General features: G+C 41.8%; 1 protein-coding gene across 3 annotated transcripts in view; it reads left to right on the top strand.

Annotated features, from left to right (window-relative positions):
* usp34 (ubiquitin specific peptidase 34) overlaps positions 1-15,135 on the top strand; it is a 98,259-nt gene that overhangs the window by 43,871 nt on the left and 39,253 nt on the right. For all 3 annotated transcript variants that reach the window (XM_034189180.1, XM_034189181.1, XM_034189182.1), the window contains 13 exons: positions 79-161; positions 346-386; positions 1,316-1,440; positions 1,839-1,991; positions 2,162-2,266; positions 2,379-2,434; positions 2,614-2,918; positions 6,082-6,245; positions 6,419-6,484; positions 6,846-6,992; positions 12,173-12,229; positions 14,878-14,955; positions 15,033-15,127. In XM_034189180.1, the coding sequence (XP_034045071.1) occupies positions 79-161; positions 346-386; positions 1,316-1,440; positions 1,839-1,991; positions 2,162-2,266; positions 2,379-2,434; positions 2,614-2,918; positions 6,082-6,245; positions 6,419-6,484; positions 6,846-6,992; positions 12,173-12,229; positions 14,878-14,955; positions 15,033-15,127 (1,475 nt within the window). The remainder of the gene's footprint in view (positions 1-78; positions 162-345; positions 387-1,315; positions 1,441-1,838; positions 1,992-2,161; positions 2,267-2,378; positions 2,435-2,613; positions 2,919-6,081; positions 6,246-6,418; positions 6,485-6,845; positions 6,993-12,172; positions 12,230-14,877; positions 14,956-15,032; positions 15,128-15,135) is intronic.

Raw genomic sequence — 15,135 nt, 5'->3', positions numbered from 1 at the left:
GTTTAGAAATTATGATTGAAGGTGTAAGTTTGTATTCTGGGGTTTGGTTTGAATCTGGTCTTGCCTTTTGGATCACAGGTCTTCCTCAGCCTTGTCCAAGGCACAAACCTCATCCAGCGCCTGATCAATGTGGCCTACACCTACGACAACCTCGCTCACAGGTGACATTTTACAGCTGTGTTCACCTCCAGTCAGAGTTTGGAACTAATGTCAGAGTCCTTATTAAAAACACTCCTGTTTTCACAAGAGAGGACGATGACACGCAAACACACTGCATGGTGGGACAAGTTCAGGAGCTGCAACAGTTTTGTGATCTTTTTATGATGTATTCTGCTTTTTTGACAGAGTCCTAAAGGCTCAGTCTGACCACAGATCCCGGCATGAAGGTGAGAATTTATTCAACATGAAACACATCAGTATTCACTTAAAGATATTCTGTGTATTTGTGAGACTGATGATGACATTCCTCCGTGAAGTTTATGTCAAAATGTATTTCCTGCTCTGTGTGTGCTGGATCGATGTCCCATGGTGTTCAGGTTGGTCTGGTTCTTGGATCGCTGATTCTGACCTGTGATGACCCCGTGTTTACATGAGATGAAGGTCGTGGTGTTAATTAATCTCAAAGCTCTACACATGAGCCAAGTTTAAACCCACAGTCGTGATTACAGGATGAAACCTCAAACAGACCATCTGTTTGGGCCAAACTACCAAAATAGAACATGGGCCCAACTGTTTTTATTTGCTCCTCTTGTAACTTTGTCTAATTTATTTGACACTGCTTTGGTTATTTTTAATGTTGATTTAGCAATAATAGACTTTGTTCATATGTAAATGCAGCCCAAAATGCTTTACTTAAAAGAAAACTGTATAAAACATGCGTAAAAAGACACAAAGTCATGTAAAAATAAGTTAAATGGACATTATAAAATGAGATAAAATCATAGTGCATTCAATAAGAATGGCAACAATTAAAATGTCACAGTAAAATACCAGATTAAAAACAGGTTAGAATGCTGATCAGTAAAGTACTGCAGAAGAAAATGCAGCATAAGAATAGTGCAGTGCATTAAAGGTGCAGCAGAGTTTGTGTAAAGCCTTGAAAAGGTTCATATGTAGACTGCAGTTTTGAGCCACCTTCTGTGAAAATGTCTGTTTTTAACTTTGCTCGCTCTCACCTCATTTTTCCAGGCTGTAATGTTATTAAATGACGCTGGGATCCGTGTTTGAGGTCAACAACTTTGACCTGAGCGCCAGCTGCTGTGGATTTGAATCGAAAACCTCAAAAATCTAAATGTCTAAATTACTTTGCCTCCAGTGACTCACTATTCCATGTGGCTGTTGGTGAGCTGGGCTCACTGCTCTTCCGTGGTGAAGTCCAATCTGGCGGACAGCGACCACCTTCACGACTGGCTGAAGAAACTCACGCTGCTGGTGCCTGAGGTGAGCCAGTCCCAGCGTCCCCCGTCTGAACAAGGAGCGTGTGGGTTTTAGCTCAGGGTGGGCAACAGTGGGACTGTGATGGGCCTCAGCTGGTGACCTCAGTGATCAGCAGCACTGTGAGTGGGGGAAGAGCTTGTTGATGATAATGCCGCTGAGCCTGTCGAACCCTGAAAATCTGACTGAATACAGTTTTTAAGGACTTTTTACATTTTTTTGTGTGAAATTCAGCAGTAATATTATGTCAGTATTTTGGTGGCAGTAAGTCTCAGATTGACGCTGAAAATAATCCAAACATCTGATTTAAACCAAAAACATAATTTGCAGTGTCCTATAGTATGTTGTCAGCACTTAATAAGCCTGATGACCTGATCCACTCTGTGTGTGTGTGTGTTTTTCAGCCGGCCGTGAGACACGAGGCATGTAACGGCCTCTATAAACTGTCTTTGTCGGGTTTGGAGGGGGGCGAGTCCATCAACAGGTCCTTCCTGCTGCTCTCCGCCTCTACACTGCTCAAGTTCCTGCCCGATGCACAGGCTCTCAAACCGCTGCAGGTGAGTCTCAGCGGTCGCATTTGTCCTCGTCTAAAAGCTGCATCCCTCTAAGGTGTGTGTGTGTGTGTGTGTGTGTGTGTGTGTGTGTGTGTGTGTGTGTGTGTGTGTGTGTGTGTGTGTGTGTGTGTGTGTGTGTGTGTGTGTGTGTGTGTGTGTGTGTGTGTTTGCAGGTTGAGGACTATGAGGAGGAGCCTCTGTTGAGGACAGGCTGTAAGGAATATTTCTGGCTGCTGTGTAAACTCATTGATAACATTCATGTTAAAGATGCCAGTCAGGTAGGAAGTGCTGTGATTCCATAACGCTGATCAGAGATCAGTTCTTTAGTGTTACTGTGTGTAAGCTCACCAGAAGGTCTCTCTGTCTCTGTCCCTGGCTGCCTCCATCCAGACCACTCTGCTGGACCTGGATGCTCTGGCCCGACACCTTGCCGACTGCATCAGGAGGTCAGACTGTCTGGATTATTTTTTTTTTTCTTTCCTTCCACACAGTGAATTGCTGTAAGCTCGTGATCTGAGCGTGTTAATATTTTAGCTGTTTTGTTCCACAGTCTCAAGTCCAAACAGGTCAATTTTTGCTCATTTTTATGTTAACCCACCATAACCTTAGAGTTTCTCTCTTCTAGTCGAGAGATCCTGGACCAGCAGGACGGTGCCATCGAGGATGATGGGCTGACCGGCCTCTTGCGTCTCGCCACCAGCGTCCTGAAACACAAGCCTCCCTTCAAGTTTTCCCGTGAGGGGCAGGAGTTCCTGAGGGATGTGCACAACCTCCTCTTCCTCCTGCCCAGCTTGGCAGACCGCGCTCAGCCCAAGTGCAAGTCGCACGCTGCCCGAGCAGCCGCCTACGACCTGTTGGTGGAGACGGTGAAGGGCTCGGTGGAGAATTACCGTCTGCTCCATAACTGGGTCATGTCCCAGCACATGCAGGGTGAGGATGCAGAGCCCCTCATGTTTTCATGCTTAATTTCTTTGCAGGTTACTTGAACAACTGGCTCTCAATGAAATACTGACTATACCAGGAATTTAATTTAAGTTAACCCTCTGGAGTTGATTGGCGTAGCTGATGTAGTACACAAGCCACTCCATTCTGTCTGTTTGAATGTGTGGAATTCATCATGCACACCGCTTTTTAAATTTTGCTAATAGGCCAAGTATAACTTCAATTATGATGAATAATTTCCTGGACAATATGCTCATACTTGCTGTGCGTTTTATAGACACCCGTAGCAAAAACAACTTATTTCCTCATTCTGCTGCAGGAGAGACAGGGTGGAAAGAAATACGACTCCCTCAACTGCAGCAGGAGAGAGGGGTGTTCACCAGTGGTGGAAAACATAGAAGCTAACCAATCACAATCACCAACCCCATGTGGGTTTGATGACAACCTACAGACCCCACGTGGGTGTGTGTGTGTGTCTGCGCGCGTTTTTGCGAATAGGACTTTTCTTCTGCCTGTCTCTGTCTGTGACAGCAAACGAGTAAAAATAAAATACACAAATTTTTCTTTATTACTGGTGTAAAATATATTACCAAATAAACAATGATCCCAATCCATGTAATTTGCTTGCTGAGTGAAGAAAATTGTGGCTTCATATGGAGCAAAAAGCAATCAGTTTTGAAAGTTGTGTGATATTTTCCATGCGTGGTGTGTTTTAGCATGTGTGGTGTAATTATTTATTTAGTGCGTTAAAATAATGAGGCGTCTGGAATAGCACATGAGGCTTTTTTTTTTTTTTTTTTTGAACTGCATGAAGACGATCGAGGTGCGGAGCGCGTCATCAGAGTCTGAACCAGACCATGATCAGTGTGATGATGAAGTGGACTTTATTATTCTGGTCTGGTGGATCCACTGATCTGTGCGCACAGATCTGCACAGTGGACCAGACTGCAGGCTTCTCTTTCCGTCTTCTCCAGGACTCATGCGCTGCAGAACTCTGATCCAACGCCAAGTCCTGGAACACAGCAGGGTGGAGACACACACTGCCCCAGCAGATAGCAGGCTCCAGAGGCAGAGAACACAGGATTCCCCCCCCCCCCCCCCCCCCCCCCCCCCCCAAAAAAAAGTCCAAAACACCTTTATCTTTCTTTCTTTTTTTTGCCACTAACACAGTCAGGACAGTCTGTACAACACCAATAAAAAAAATGCTACGAAAACAAGGAATTAGGGAAAAACACACATGAATGTAGAGGTGGAATATCAACAAATTCTTGGATCTTCTGATGTGCATTGAACAGGAATTGTTTTTCTGAGTGGCACAAATATAATTTGTGTGGCATCTTATTGCATGTAAATAGCCACATAAAAACGCCTGAAGCATTTCCTGCATTTTAATGTGAATTGTTGTATATAACTTTGTTTATGCTACATTTTTTACATATATTTTTGACATTTACAATTTATATTTGCATTCTAATTTATAAACATGGTTCGTTAAACATATTTCTGGTTTTCACAGTAAAAAAAATAAATAATTTGATTCGAATTTTAGGTTTTGGGGTGAATTTAGGGTCACTGTTTTAATGCAGTATGTCAGAATGAAAGAAAAACTGTAAAGTCACACAGGTGAGGTTGTGCTGAAAAAAGGACACCAAACAAGGCCAGGTAAACAGTTTTTTAAGGTAAATTATGAAGGTAAAACCAAAAATAGTCAAAAATGCCCAAAAATACCCAAGGCTCCAGAGGGTTAATTTTTATTTAACCAGGTTAGTCCCACTGAGGTCGAAACCTCTTTTGAAAGGGAGACCTGGACAAAGGAAACTGCAAAACTTAATTTTGCTTTATAAAATTTCTCTTACAAAGTCTTCAGACCTCTAGCAGTAATTTTTAGTTTGGATCAGGGAGTTGTTGAATGTCACTGTTTAGGTCGTAAACGTGTGCCATGTGAAGAGAAACATAAACATGGTTTTTGTGTGTAACCATCTCAGCCATTCTGAGGTATTCACTAGGTGTGCAGAATTAGATTGCTGTTACTTTACTGGAAAAGGTTTTTCAACAGTTATCTACAGGTGAAGTGAAAATACTTTCTTCCTGTTTTTGATTCAATTACGTTTGGATAATTTCCTTCTACAAAAATCAGCTTTCTTGTACTTGAAACCTTCCAAATTATATTGTACTGTATTTTCCAGAGTACCGTATGTTGTTTCTTTGAACTAGTTAGGGATGTCCTGTGACTTGTACCCCTGTGCAACTTATATACTAATACATAAGTGTGTCTGAATAAAAATACATAACTATTTATATAGAGTTTTCCCAGAACCAAAAGCAGAACAAGAAAATAAATTCTAATAAAAGATTAAATGCTAATAATAAAACTACACACGGAATAATACACAAAAATCCCAAATTAAAGAGCTGATGATACAGAAAAATAGGTGCATCTTATAGACTGAAAAATCCAGTAATCATGTTTTGAATGTGTCCCAGTGGAAGAACCTGGTCTGCAGCTCTCGGGTAGATTAAGATTGAGGTGACTGTTGTTACCCAAGCTCCACCCTCTGGTGCTGGAAAATGAAGCCAACTTGGAAGTGCTCAAACTTGCAGTTCCTTGAATAGCCACTTGAGACAAACTTCAACAGCAAGTCACTCCCCGCAGAGTGCCATGTTAAAATATCAAAGTTTAATGCAGTTTACAAAGTCTGCTTTGGCTTTTCTTGCTAATGTCCCCATTCATTACTGCATGGGGGTCTTTTTTTAATTTAAATACATTAAGTTATTATCATTACAAATATTTTGTTTAAGATCTAAATTCTGATTAATTAGGGGTGTGGTTGTTTTGAGTGACAGCTGTGTGTCCCTGTGCCCCCGCTATACAAACCATAGATTTGGATTATTGCTGAGGACACTGGGACACACAGAAGAGTTTTTGAACTCTGTCAATCAGGTGTTTCACTCTGAAACAGTGAAAAATGTAACTTAATGTGGAGTACAAAGTCCAGACATGCATGTAATTGTAGAGTTTTTTTTTTTTTAGTAAAATTTTAAGGATTCAAGATGAATGTTTTTCCTTCTAACTCACTGCTTCTTTGCAATAAAAGTACGAGTGTCTGCCAGAAGGAGCTGCATTCTGAACCTATGGTTTGTTCCCGTCCAGCCTCTCACGGCCCATACAAGTGGGACTACTGGCCCCACGATGACGTCCGGGCCGAGTGCCGCTTTGTGGGTCTGACCAACCTGGGAGCGACTTGTTACCTGGCATCCACCATCCAGCAGCTCTACATGATCCCTGAGGCACGGCAGGCCGTTTTCACTGCCAAGGTCAGTCCCTGCAGCTCAGGCCGGACACTGAGGACGGCGTGCACATAATCAATCAAAAAGTGCTTTGACCTGAGATACAAGTCAGACCTTCACCTTGATGTGTCACAGCCGTGCTTATGAGATGTCCTTTAAGTTTTGAACATGCTTTAAATTGTTATCCTGTGTGTTTGCAGTATGCTGAGGATATCAAACATAAGACCACTCTGCTGGAGCTGCAGAAGATGTTTACGTATCTCATGGTGAGATACACACACACACACACTTTACTGCTGCAGTTACAGAGGAACTGAATGTAAAACGAACATCAGTACGACATGTTTTTAAACCAAAATGCAATGATTGGTACTCTTTACTCATGACAAGAAGGTTGTGGGTTTGAATCCCTGGCAGCTCAGTTGCAGTTGTCTGTGTTGAGTTTCTCCTCATGCCCTTGTCAGAGTCACTGTTAAAGCATTCAGCCGGCAGACGAGGATGGAGGCTGGCATGGTGCTGTTGATATACACAGATTTTAACAGTGTAAATGCTTATTTGCAGCTCTATCACATTTGTCCCTCTGCTGTCCTGTCCTCCGTCTGTGCCTCTGTTACTCTGTGCGTCCAGGAGAGCGAGAGGAAAGCCTACAATCCGCGGCCGTTCTGTAAAACCTACACCATGGACAAGCAGCCTCTCAACACTGGGGAGCAGAAAGACATGACAGAGTTCTTCACTGACCTCATCACCAAGATAGAAGAGATGTCCCAAGATCTGGTAAATACTCATCTTTACAGTCAAAGGATGTAAACGGTAAAACATCATGAAAATAGGATTTAAAGGACATGTCGCACCAAAATCATATAACTTAAATTTGGCTGTTAGTGACCATCTGATGAAACACCAGGATTACTTTGAGACCGTGACCTTTCTCAAAGTATATGGCATTCACAACAAACAGCTACAGAGACTGACAAAAACAAAGTACTTGTGAGTACTCGTTTTTCCGAGTTTGCGACAGCGTTTACGTACCTTTGAGGAAAACGTTCCAGCACGCTGTTGAATGGAATGCAGCTGCTAACGTTAAGAATGGAGCCACAGATTAATTGCAAAATTTACTTAAGTGTGATGTTGTGTTATGATGACAAATTTTTAAGTGATAACTGTTCATTTTGATGCAGTCATGGTAAAAGCAGCAACTGCTCTCCACTGTGAGAAGACTTAGTGTGTGTGCACGTCAATAATGAACGCAGCCTGTTAAAAACAATCTCTGCTAGAGGCTCAGCTTTGTGTGCGCTTAAAAGTGTTGTCATTGATTTAACCATGAAAAATGTAATACATCCATGTGATCAAGCAGCGTGAAAACCAGTGGAGATGTCCACGTGCAAGTTCACAGCGGGAGCTGTTGGGGTTTAAACAGCATGTTGCTGCAGTACAGAGAATAAACTCCACACACATTGAGATCCAAAATCTGACTTCCTCAAAGTAAAATAAAATGAACAAAGTCTGCCACCTGACACTGACGAGAACGAAAGACAAAAGGAAGAAAAGTGAACAGGCCACTCAACCCACTTGTAGAATGATTTCCAAGATTAAATATGTAACGTGCACACCATCAAAGTAGTTATTACGTGCGATCGCCAGCTGGAGAATAATGTCCAGGTCCACTCCACCAAAGAAGTTGACGGGCACGATCGCCTGCTGGAGAGCAATGTCCCACTGTAGCTCCGCCTTCAACTCCTCACAGAGTTCTCTTATGATTCTGCCACATTAGATAGAAAGTCCATTATCTTCTGAAATTGTTTTCTGACTTTTTCTAATGTAAGAAATAGATCTGCATGTTCTGGCAGCCTGTAAAAACAGCATCGTGGAGACATTTCATGTGTGTGTTCACTAGGGCAGTCACAATTATTACAATATTCCCCAGTCGCGATTATTTTTCATATTCACGATTATTTTTCATATTCGCAATTACCGTGAATTATTTATTTTATCCACAAAGCATAAAACGACTCAGAATCTGAGGTCATTGTGCTACAGCCTCGCTCACTCTGTTTCGCTCTCGTCTTAAGGCAGGACAATAACATGGAGGCTGAGGAGCGATCCGTCCTGCCGTTTGGATAAGACGGCCGAATAAAACAGTGGCCGTCTTCTTTAAAGCCGTCTAAAATGCAAGTTTACAGAAGGTGTGTGTGTGTGTGTGCGTGCGCGCGCGCGTGTGTGCGTGAAGTCAACAGGCTGCGAGGGAGGGGTTGAGGGAGGGAGATTCCTGAATGGAGGCACGACACATTACAGTCTGAGAACCATCAGTGCACATGAGACGAGCGCAGAGCAGAGAGAGGATTTTAACCCAAGTGAACATGTTAAAAAAAACAAAACAAAAACATGGGTCTGCCTTTACTTCTCTCTGAACTTTCTCTCCCGGTGTGATTCTGCTGTTACCGTCCTGTTCACACCATGTGTGTGTCGTATACTGAATTTATGAGATCATGAAACAGTCAAATATCTTTAAAAACATATTTAAAAAAATGAGAATATATGACTGAACTGAGCAAAAAAAAAAAAAAAAAAACCCTGACGTGGAGAAGCTGTGGTGATGTTCAGACACACAGATCACAAAAAGCAGGTGAGAACTCTGAACTTTAACAGCTGTTATTTTCCAAAGGTATTTATTTGTTCAATCTTGAGCTTAATGTAGTCTTTAAGCACAAAACGTGACTGATGAGGAGAAACAATTTCAGAAATGCAACAGAAACAACCACAAATCAGAAAAAGTTGGGACTGTATGTAAAATGAAGATAAATGTAAAAATGTTGCACTATTCCCAGTTTCTCCACTCACAGAAGCCAAACGTTCTTCCAGAGTTGTGTAATTATACTACGATAGTAGAATATAAAGAAGGGGAAAAAATAGACAATACATTCGTCAATCGCAATTATTTGTCTGACAGTTAATTTTCTCCAGAAATTCCTAATCGTGACAGCCCTAGTGTTCACGGCAACAGTAAAACAGCATCGTGCAACACAGACAGCAGCGTCGGCACACGTTGGAATCCAACAGTGGTGTCAAAAGTACACACATTTGTTACTTAAGTAGAAGTATAGATACTGCAGTTTAAAAACACTCTGGTAAAAGTTGAAGTATCAACTTGACCTCTTTACTCAAGTAACAGTGAAAAGGTATGTGCTCCAAAACCTACTTAAAGTATAAAAGTATAAAGTAACCTTTAAAAAAAAAAAGAAAAAAAAAAGTAGATGTCGCTATATGAATTGAAAGCTTAATTTAAAAACTGATTCGTTCTACATGTGGCCCAAGACCCAAAACCCAAAATTACCCCCCAACACCACCTGCACGAAAATGTTTCAATTCTAGAAGCTCTGAATTGCAATCTGGGACTATTCCAGACAATAAACTGCAGTGAATGCAGCATCCATTTAGTGAAGGAAAAAAAAAACACAACTTTCCTTATTCAAATTCATTCCAGTAGTATTCTGCTCTTACTAGGATGCAGCAGTTTTCTAGTTTGTCAGATAGTTCTGAAGGAAATCACTGAAGAAATTAACACATTGAAAATATGGTTTGACCGAAACAAACTGTCATTAAACTTAAATAAAACAGGGATGAAGTGGAGGTGTGAGAGTCACTCGGTGTTCACAGGAAACATTTATGTATGTATGTATTTATTTATGTATGTTCATTGTTAGTTGCTTTTATATTTTCTGTTGTGTTTCTATTCAGGTTCAGGTATATAATAATCATTAGATTATTAATATATAAACAAAAATAAATTTAAGAAATATTACAATTTGAAAACAAATGCACCCGAACGTGATGAGAGCTGCAATTGCTTAATGCTAACTTTTAACATTGAAAATGCCATAGACATGCTAACGCGTTAGCGTCGCTCCCGTTTTTAAGTTATAAAATACATCTATCAACTGTTTCAGAAGACCATAACAGGTCGGTTTAACGTAGAAAAGGTAAATAATACTCACAGAAATATGCTATTTAAGGTTTTAGCGGGGGAAAATTAAGCGAAAGAAAGAAAGAATAAACAAAGCAATAGGTCGAAGCATTGCTTCGATTGGTTCAAGGTTCAAAGCAAAGCCGTGCTGCAGAAAAGTTGATTACAGGTGCAAATGACATGAAATATATATATATATATATATATATATACATATATATAAAAACATTAAACTGAAGCCAAGAGTAACGAGGCTGTTTGTTTTAAAAATGTAAGGAATAGAAAGTACAGATACTTGTGTGAAAATATAATGAGTAGAAGTCAGAAGTATGCAGAAAAATAAGTAATGGAGTAAAGTATAGATACCTAAAAAGTGTACTTAAGTACAGTAACGAAGTATTTGTACTTAAAGTAAATCTGCAGTAAAGTAAATCTGTAAGCCCAAATTTGTAATTCAGCGGAGAAATCTTCATTTAAAAATGACAAATTTGCAGCTAAAATTTGGCCCTCAGGGAAAACTGTACATCCGGGACATTGCCGTGACGTCTGGCAGAAGACGACGTGCTCCCGCCTTCAGTCCAGTCCCGCATTGAAATTGATTTTATCTGTTAATAATGTTACTGTTATACACATCCTGGTTTCAACATCCAAAAGTAAGCAGCAATGAATGTGTGATACAGCTCTGCATGCTCAGATCAGTGGCGACATCGACAGCGGGTGACGTTCTTCCCTGACGCCTCGCTCTCTGCCTCCGATGTGCTTACCGAGTCTGGCTCGGTAAACGCCGCAGCGGGCCACTCACACCACCTCCGTGTCTGCTGTGCAGCTGGCACCACCTCTCTGTCTACTGAATGGAGGTGCAGCCAACTTGGCACAAGTCCAGAGACTATGCTCGCTGTTTTAATGCGAAGTGGCCGGTGACACCTGTTGCTTGCAAGGACAGACTTCTTGCAGCAAAATCCGCAGCGCCGCATGTCTTGGTAATCGGAGCCACAGAGCTCCGTGGCCACTGAGACAGGTTTATATCTTTTTAATGACTTGAATTCTTTGCGGGTCCCGCCTCCGTACCCCGCGACGGTAACACCGGAGGCGAAAGACAGATTTTCAGTGCGACACCACTCAATCAAACGGGCGTATGAAAAAGTCCCCCAAAATAATTTTCAAGCACAAATAAAAGAAATGTGTACTCACCAAACGTGCCGCAAGACAATATGAAGTTTTAAAAAAAGTAGATCCTTCTGTATAAGACAAGAAAAAGGTGCAGATGCAAACTGACGTAAATCCACAAATTACAGTTGGCGCGCGCAATGCATGCTGGGAGAGGGTCTTCTCTCTGACGTCTCGGCAGCATCCCAGATGTGATGACAGTTTTGCGGAGGGCTAAATTTTAGCTGTAAATTTGTCATTTTTAAACGAAGTATTTGTACTTCATTACTTGACACCTCTGGAATCCAAAAGCCGCCAGAATGAAAAAAATTAAGAGGTTTTGGGTAAAGTGTGTCGCCTCCTGTCTGTACATCATCTGTAAATCCAAACGTTCAATTTCAAATGAAAGCTCAAAAGTTTCATTGTCTGCTTTTCCTAAAAATATACATCACACACTGAGAAATACTGAGACATTTTCCGGAAATGCACCTGCTAACTCACCAAGCGAGAGGGATAATTAACAATAAAACACATCAGAGACCACGAATTATTTCTACATGGGGGAGGATAGAGTTACAACCATGAATACTTGATGTTGTGTTGCTAACGGACGTAACGTGCAACATGTCCTTTATACAGAGGACATTTTTTTAGGGAAACTTTGGAGCTTGTAAATATCAAGACCCATTAATTTGTATGTAAATATCTGATTTCTACTTTTTTTCCACGGGGACTCTTTTGGAGTAAAGAATCACCAATAACTCAACTGCTTGTTTTTTTCCCCCCGGTGGATATATAGGGAAAAATATATTTATTTAATAAAATTTTCCAATGTTTTTTTCTTCAGAAAAACACAGTGAAGACTCTGTTTGGAGGCGTCATCACCAATAATGTGGTCTCTCTGGTGAGTTTATGTGGAAGAATTTGAAGTATATTATACACTCAACAAAAATATAAATGCAACACTTTTGGTTTTGCTCCCATTTTGTATGAGATGAACTCAAAGATCTAAAACTTTTTCCACATACACAATATCACCATTTCCCTCAAATATTGTTCACAAACCAGTCTAAATCTGTGATAGTGAGCACTTCTCCTTTGTTGAGATAATCCATCCCACCTCACAGGTGTGCCATATCAAGATGCTGATTAGACACCATGATTAGTGCACAGGTGTGCCTTAGACTGCCCACAATAAAAGGCCACTCTGAAAGGTGCAGTTTTATCACACAGCACAATGCCACAGATGTCGCAAGATTTGAGGGAGCGTGCAATTGGCATGCTGACAGCAGGAATGTCAACCAGAGCTGTTGCTCGTGTATTGAATGTTCATTTCTCTACCATAAGCCGTCTCCAAAGGTGTTTCAGAGAATTTGGCAGTACATCCAACCAGCCTCACAACCGCAGACCACGTGTAACCACACCAGCCCAGGACCTCCACATCCAGCATGTTCACCTCCAAGATCGTCTGAGACCAGCCACTCGGACAGCTGCTGAAACAATCGGTTTGCATAACCAAAGAATTTCTGCACAAACTGTCAGAAACCGTCTCAGGGAAGCTCATCTGCATGCTCGTCGTCCTCATCAGGGTCTCGACCTGACACCAGTTCGTCGTAGTAACCGACTTGAGTGGGCAAATGCTCACATTCGCTGGTGTTTGGCACGTTGGAGAGGTGTTCTCTTCACGGATGAATCCCGGTTCACACTGTTCAGGGCAGATGGCAGCGTGTGTGGCGTCGTGTGGGTGAGCGGTTTTCTGATGTCAATGTTGTGGATCGAGTGGCCCATGGTGGCGGTGGGGTTATGGTATGGGCAGGTGTCTGTTATGGATGAAGAACACAGGTGCATTTTATTGATGGCATTTTGAATGCACAGAGATACCGTGACGAGATCCTGAGGCCCATTGTTGTGCCATACATCCAAGAACATCACTTCATGTTGCAGCAGGATAATGCACGGCCCCATGTTGCAAGGATCTGTACACAATTCTTGGAAGCTGAAAATGTCCCAGTTCTTGCATGGCCGGCATACTCACCGGACATGTCACCCATTGAGCATGTTTGGGATGCTCTGGACCAGCGTATACGACAGCGTGTACCAGTTCCTGCCAATATCCAGCAACTTCGCACAGCCATTGAAGAGGAGTGGAACAACATTCCACAGGCCACAATTGACAACCTGATCAACTCTATGTGAAGGAGATGTGTTGCACTGCATGAGGCAAATGGTGGTCACACAGATACTGACTGGTATCCCCCCCCAATAAAACAAAACTGCACCTTTCAGAGTGGCCTTTTATTGTGGGCAGTCTAAGGCACACCTGTGCACTAATCATGGTGTCTAATCAGCATCTTGATATGGCACACCTGTGAGGTGGGATGGATTATCTCAGCAAAGGAGAAGTGCTCACTATCACAGATTTAGACTGGTTTGTGAACAATATTTGAGGGAAATGGTGATATTGTGTATGTGGAAAAAGTTTTAGATCTTTGAGTTCATCTCATACAAAATGGGAGCAAAACCAAAAGTGTTGCGTTTATATTTTTGTTGAGTGTATTTTGTGTGTGGGTGCACATAACCGGTGGTCGTGCATGTTAAAAAATAAAGGATGCACAGCAGAAATGGAGGGAAGGGCTCCTTTGGAGGAAAGTGATGATGGCAGCTTGTAGGAAATGTGCATCTCTCTTTGTTTTCTGCTGCACATCATTCATTTTTAACACACATGAGTAATTGATCATCACTTATGTGCACGCCTTTATGTGTATTGACTACATGGGGAGGGGCAAAGGTGTAGAGAGGGGGGCAGTCCTCACATGCATGTACAGTCAGTACACCGATGAAAACAAGTGTTAGAGAAATTCTACATATATGTTATCATTTATAATGTCCTATACATTAGTTGTGGGTTTTCATTTTCTAGTGAACTACTGGTCATATACTGTGACCTTTTGTTTTCTTTGAGGAGAATGGAATGTCTGAGAAAGTGAGCTGAGCACAGCAGTGTAACTCTAATTAGCTAACTGTCCTCGAAGAAGAACTGTACGACCCTGTGAAACCAGATGCAGCCAGCTCTGTTTTGACTCTGTCAAAAAACCCATAATAATGTCTTACCCGTATGGAGACAGACCTAAAATGATTTATGCTTGCTTTTTCACACTCTTATGTGTTTATCTAAAATATTAAAATAAAAGCTGGGGAAAGAGAGAAAGACTTCAGAGAGAGTGAAGGTGGAACGGAGGAGGTGTCCTGCTGTCTCTTGTGGTTATTTTCTGTGTCTAATGTCTGGGTTGTCTCATTTTAGCAGGTTTAACCCTAACAGCAAGCAACAGAAAAGCACTGATTACCACACACACACAGGGAGTGTTGCTCTCTTTCTGTCACAGGACGCCATCAAATGTTGACAAAGAAAATAGTTGTTGGCCGCTGTGTTAATGTTTAAGATACCATTTATAGGGCCTTCAGAAGGTGAAAATGTTTTGAGAGAAGAATTTGAGTTGAGTCCTAATGTCTTTTTTTCTTGTCAGCTGACGTTTTGTGTTTTGTGTCCTGCAGGACTGTGACCACGTCAGCCAAACGGCAGAGGAGTTTTACACAGTCAGATGTCAGGTGGCTGACATGAAGAACATCTACGTGAGTGTCCAAAACACAGCAGCTTTAAATCTGCAAACCTCATCACATCGCCGCTCATGTCTGTGGTCTTATTTTAGGAATCACTTGATGAGGTGACCATTAAGGACACGCTGGAGGGCGACAACATGTACACTTGTTCCCAGTGCGGAAAGAAGGTCCGCGCAGAGAAAAGGTCAGAAG

Source organism: Thalassophryne amazonica, chromosome 15 (assembly GCF_902500255.1).
Source record: "Thalassophryne amazonica chromosome 15, fThaAma1.1, whole genome shotgun sequence".
Lineage (NCBI taxonomy): Eukaryota > Metazoa > Chordata > Actinopteri > Batrachoidiformes > Batrachoididae > Thalassophryne > Thalassophryne amazonica.
This window is presented reverse-complemented; position numbering and strand designations above follow the sequence as displayed.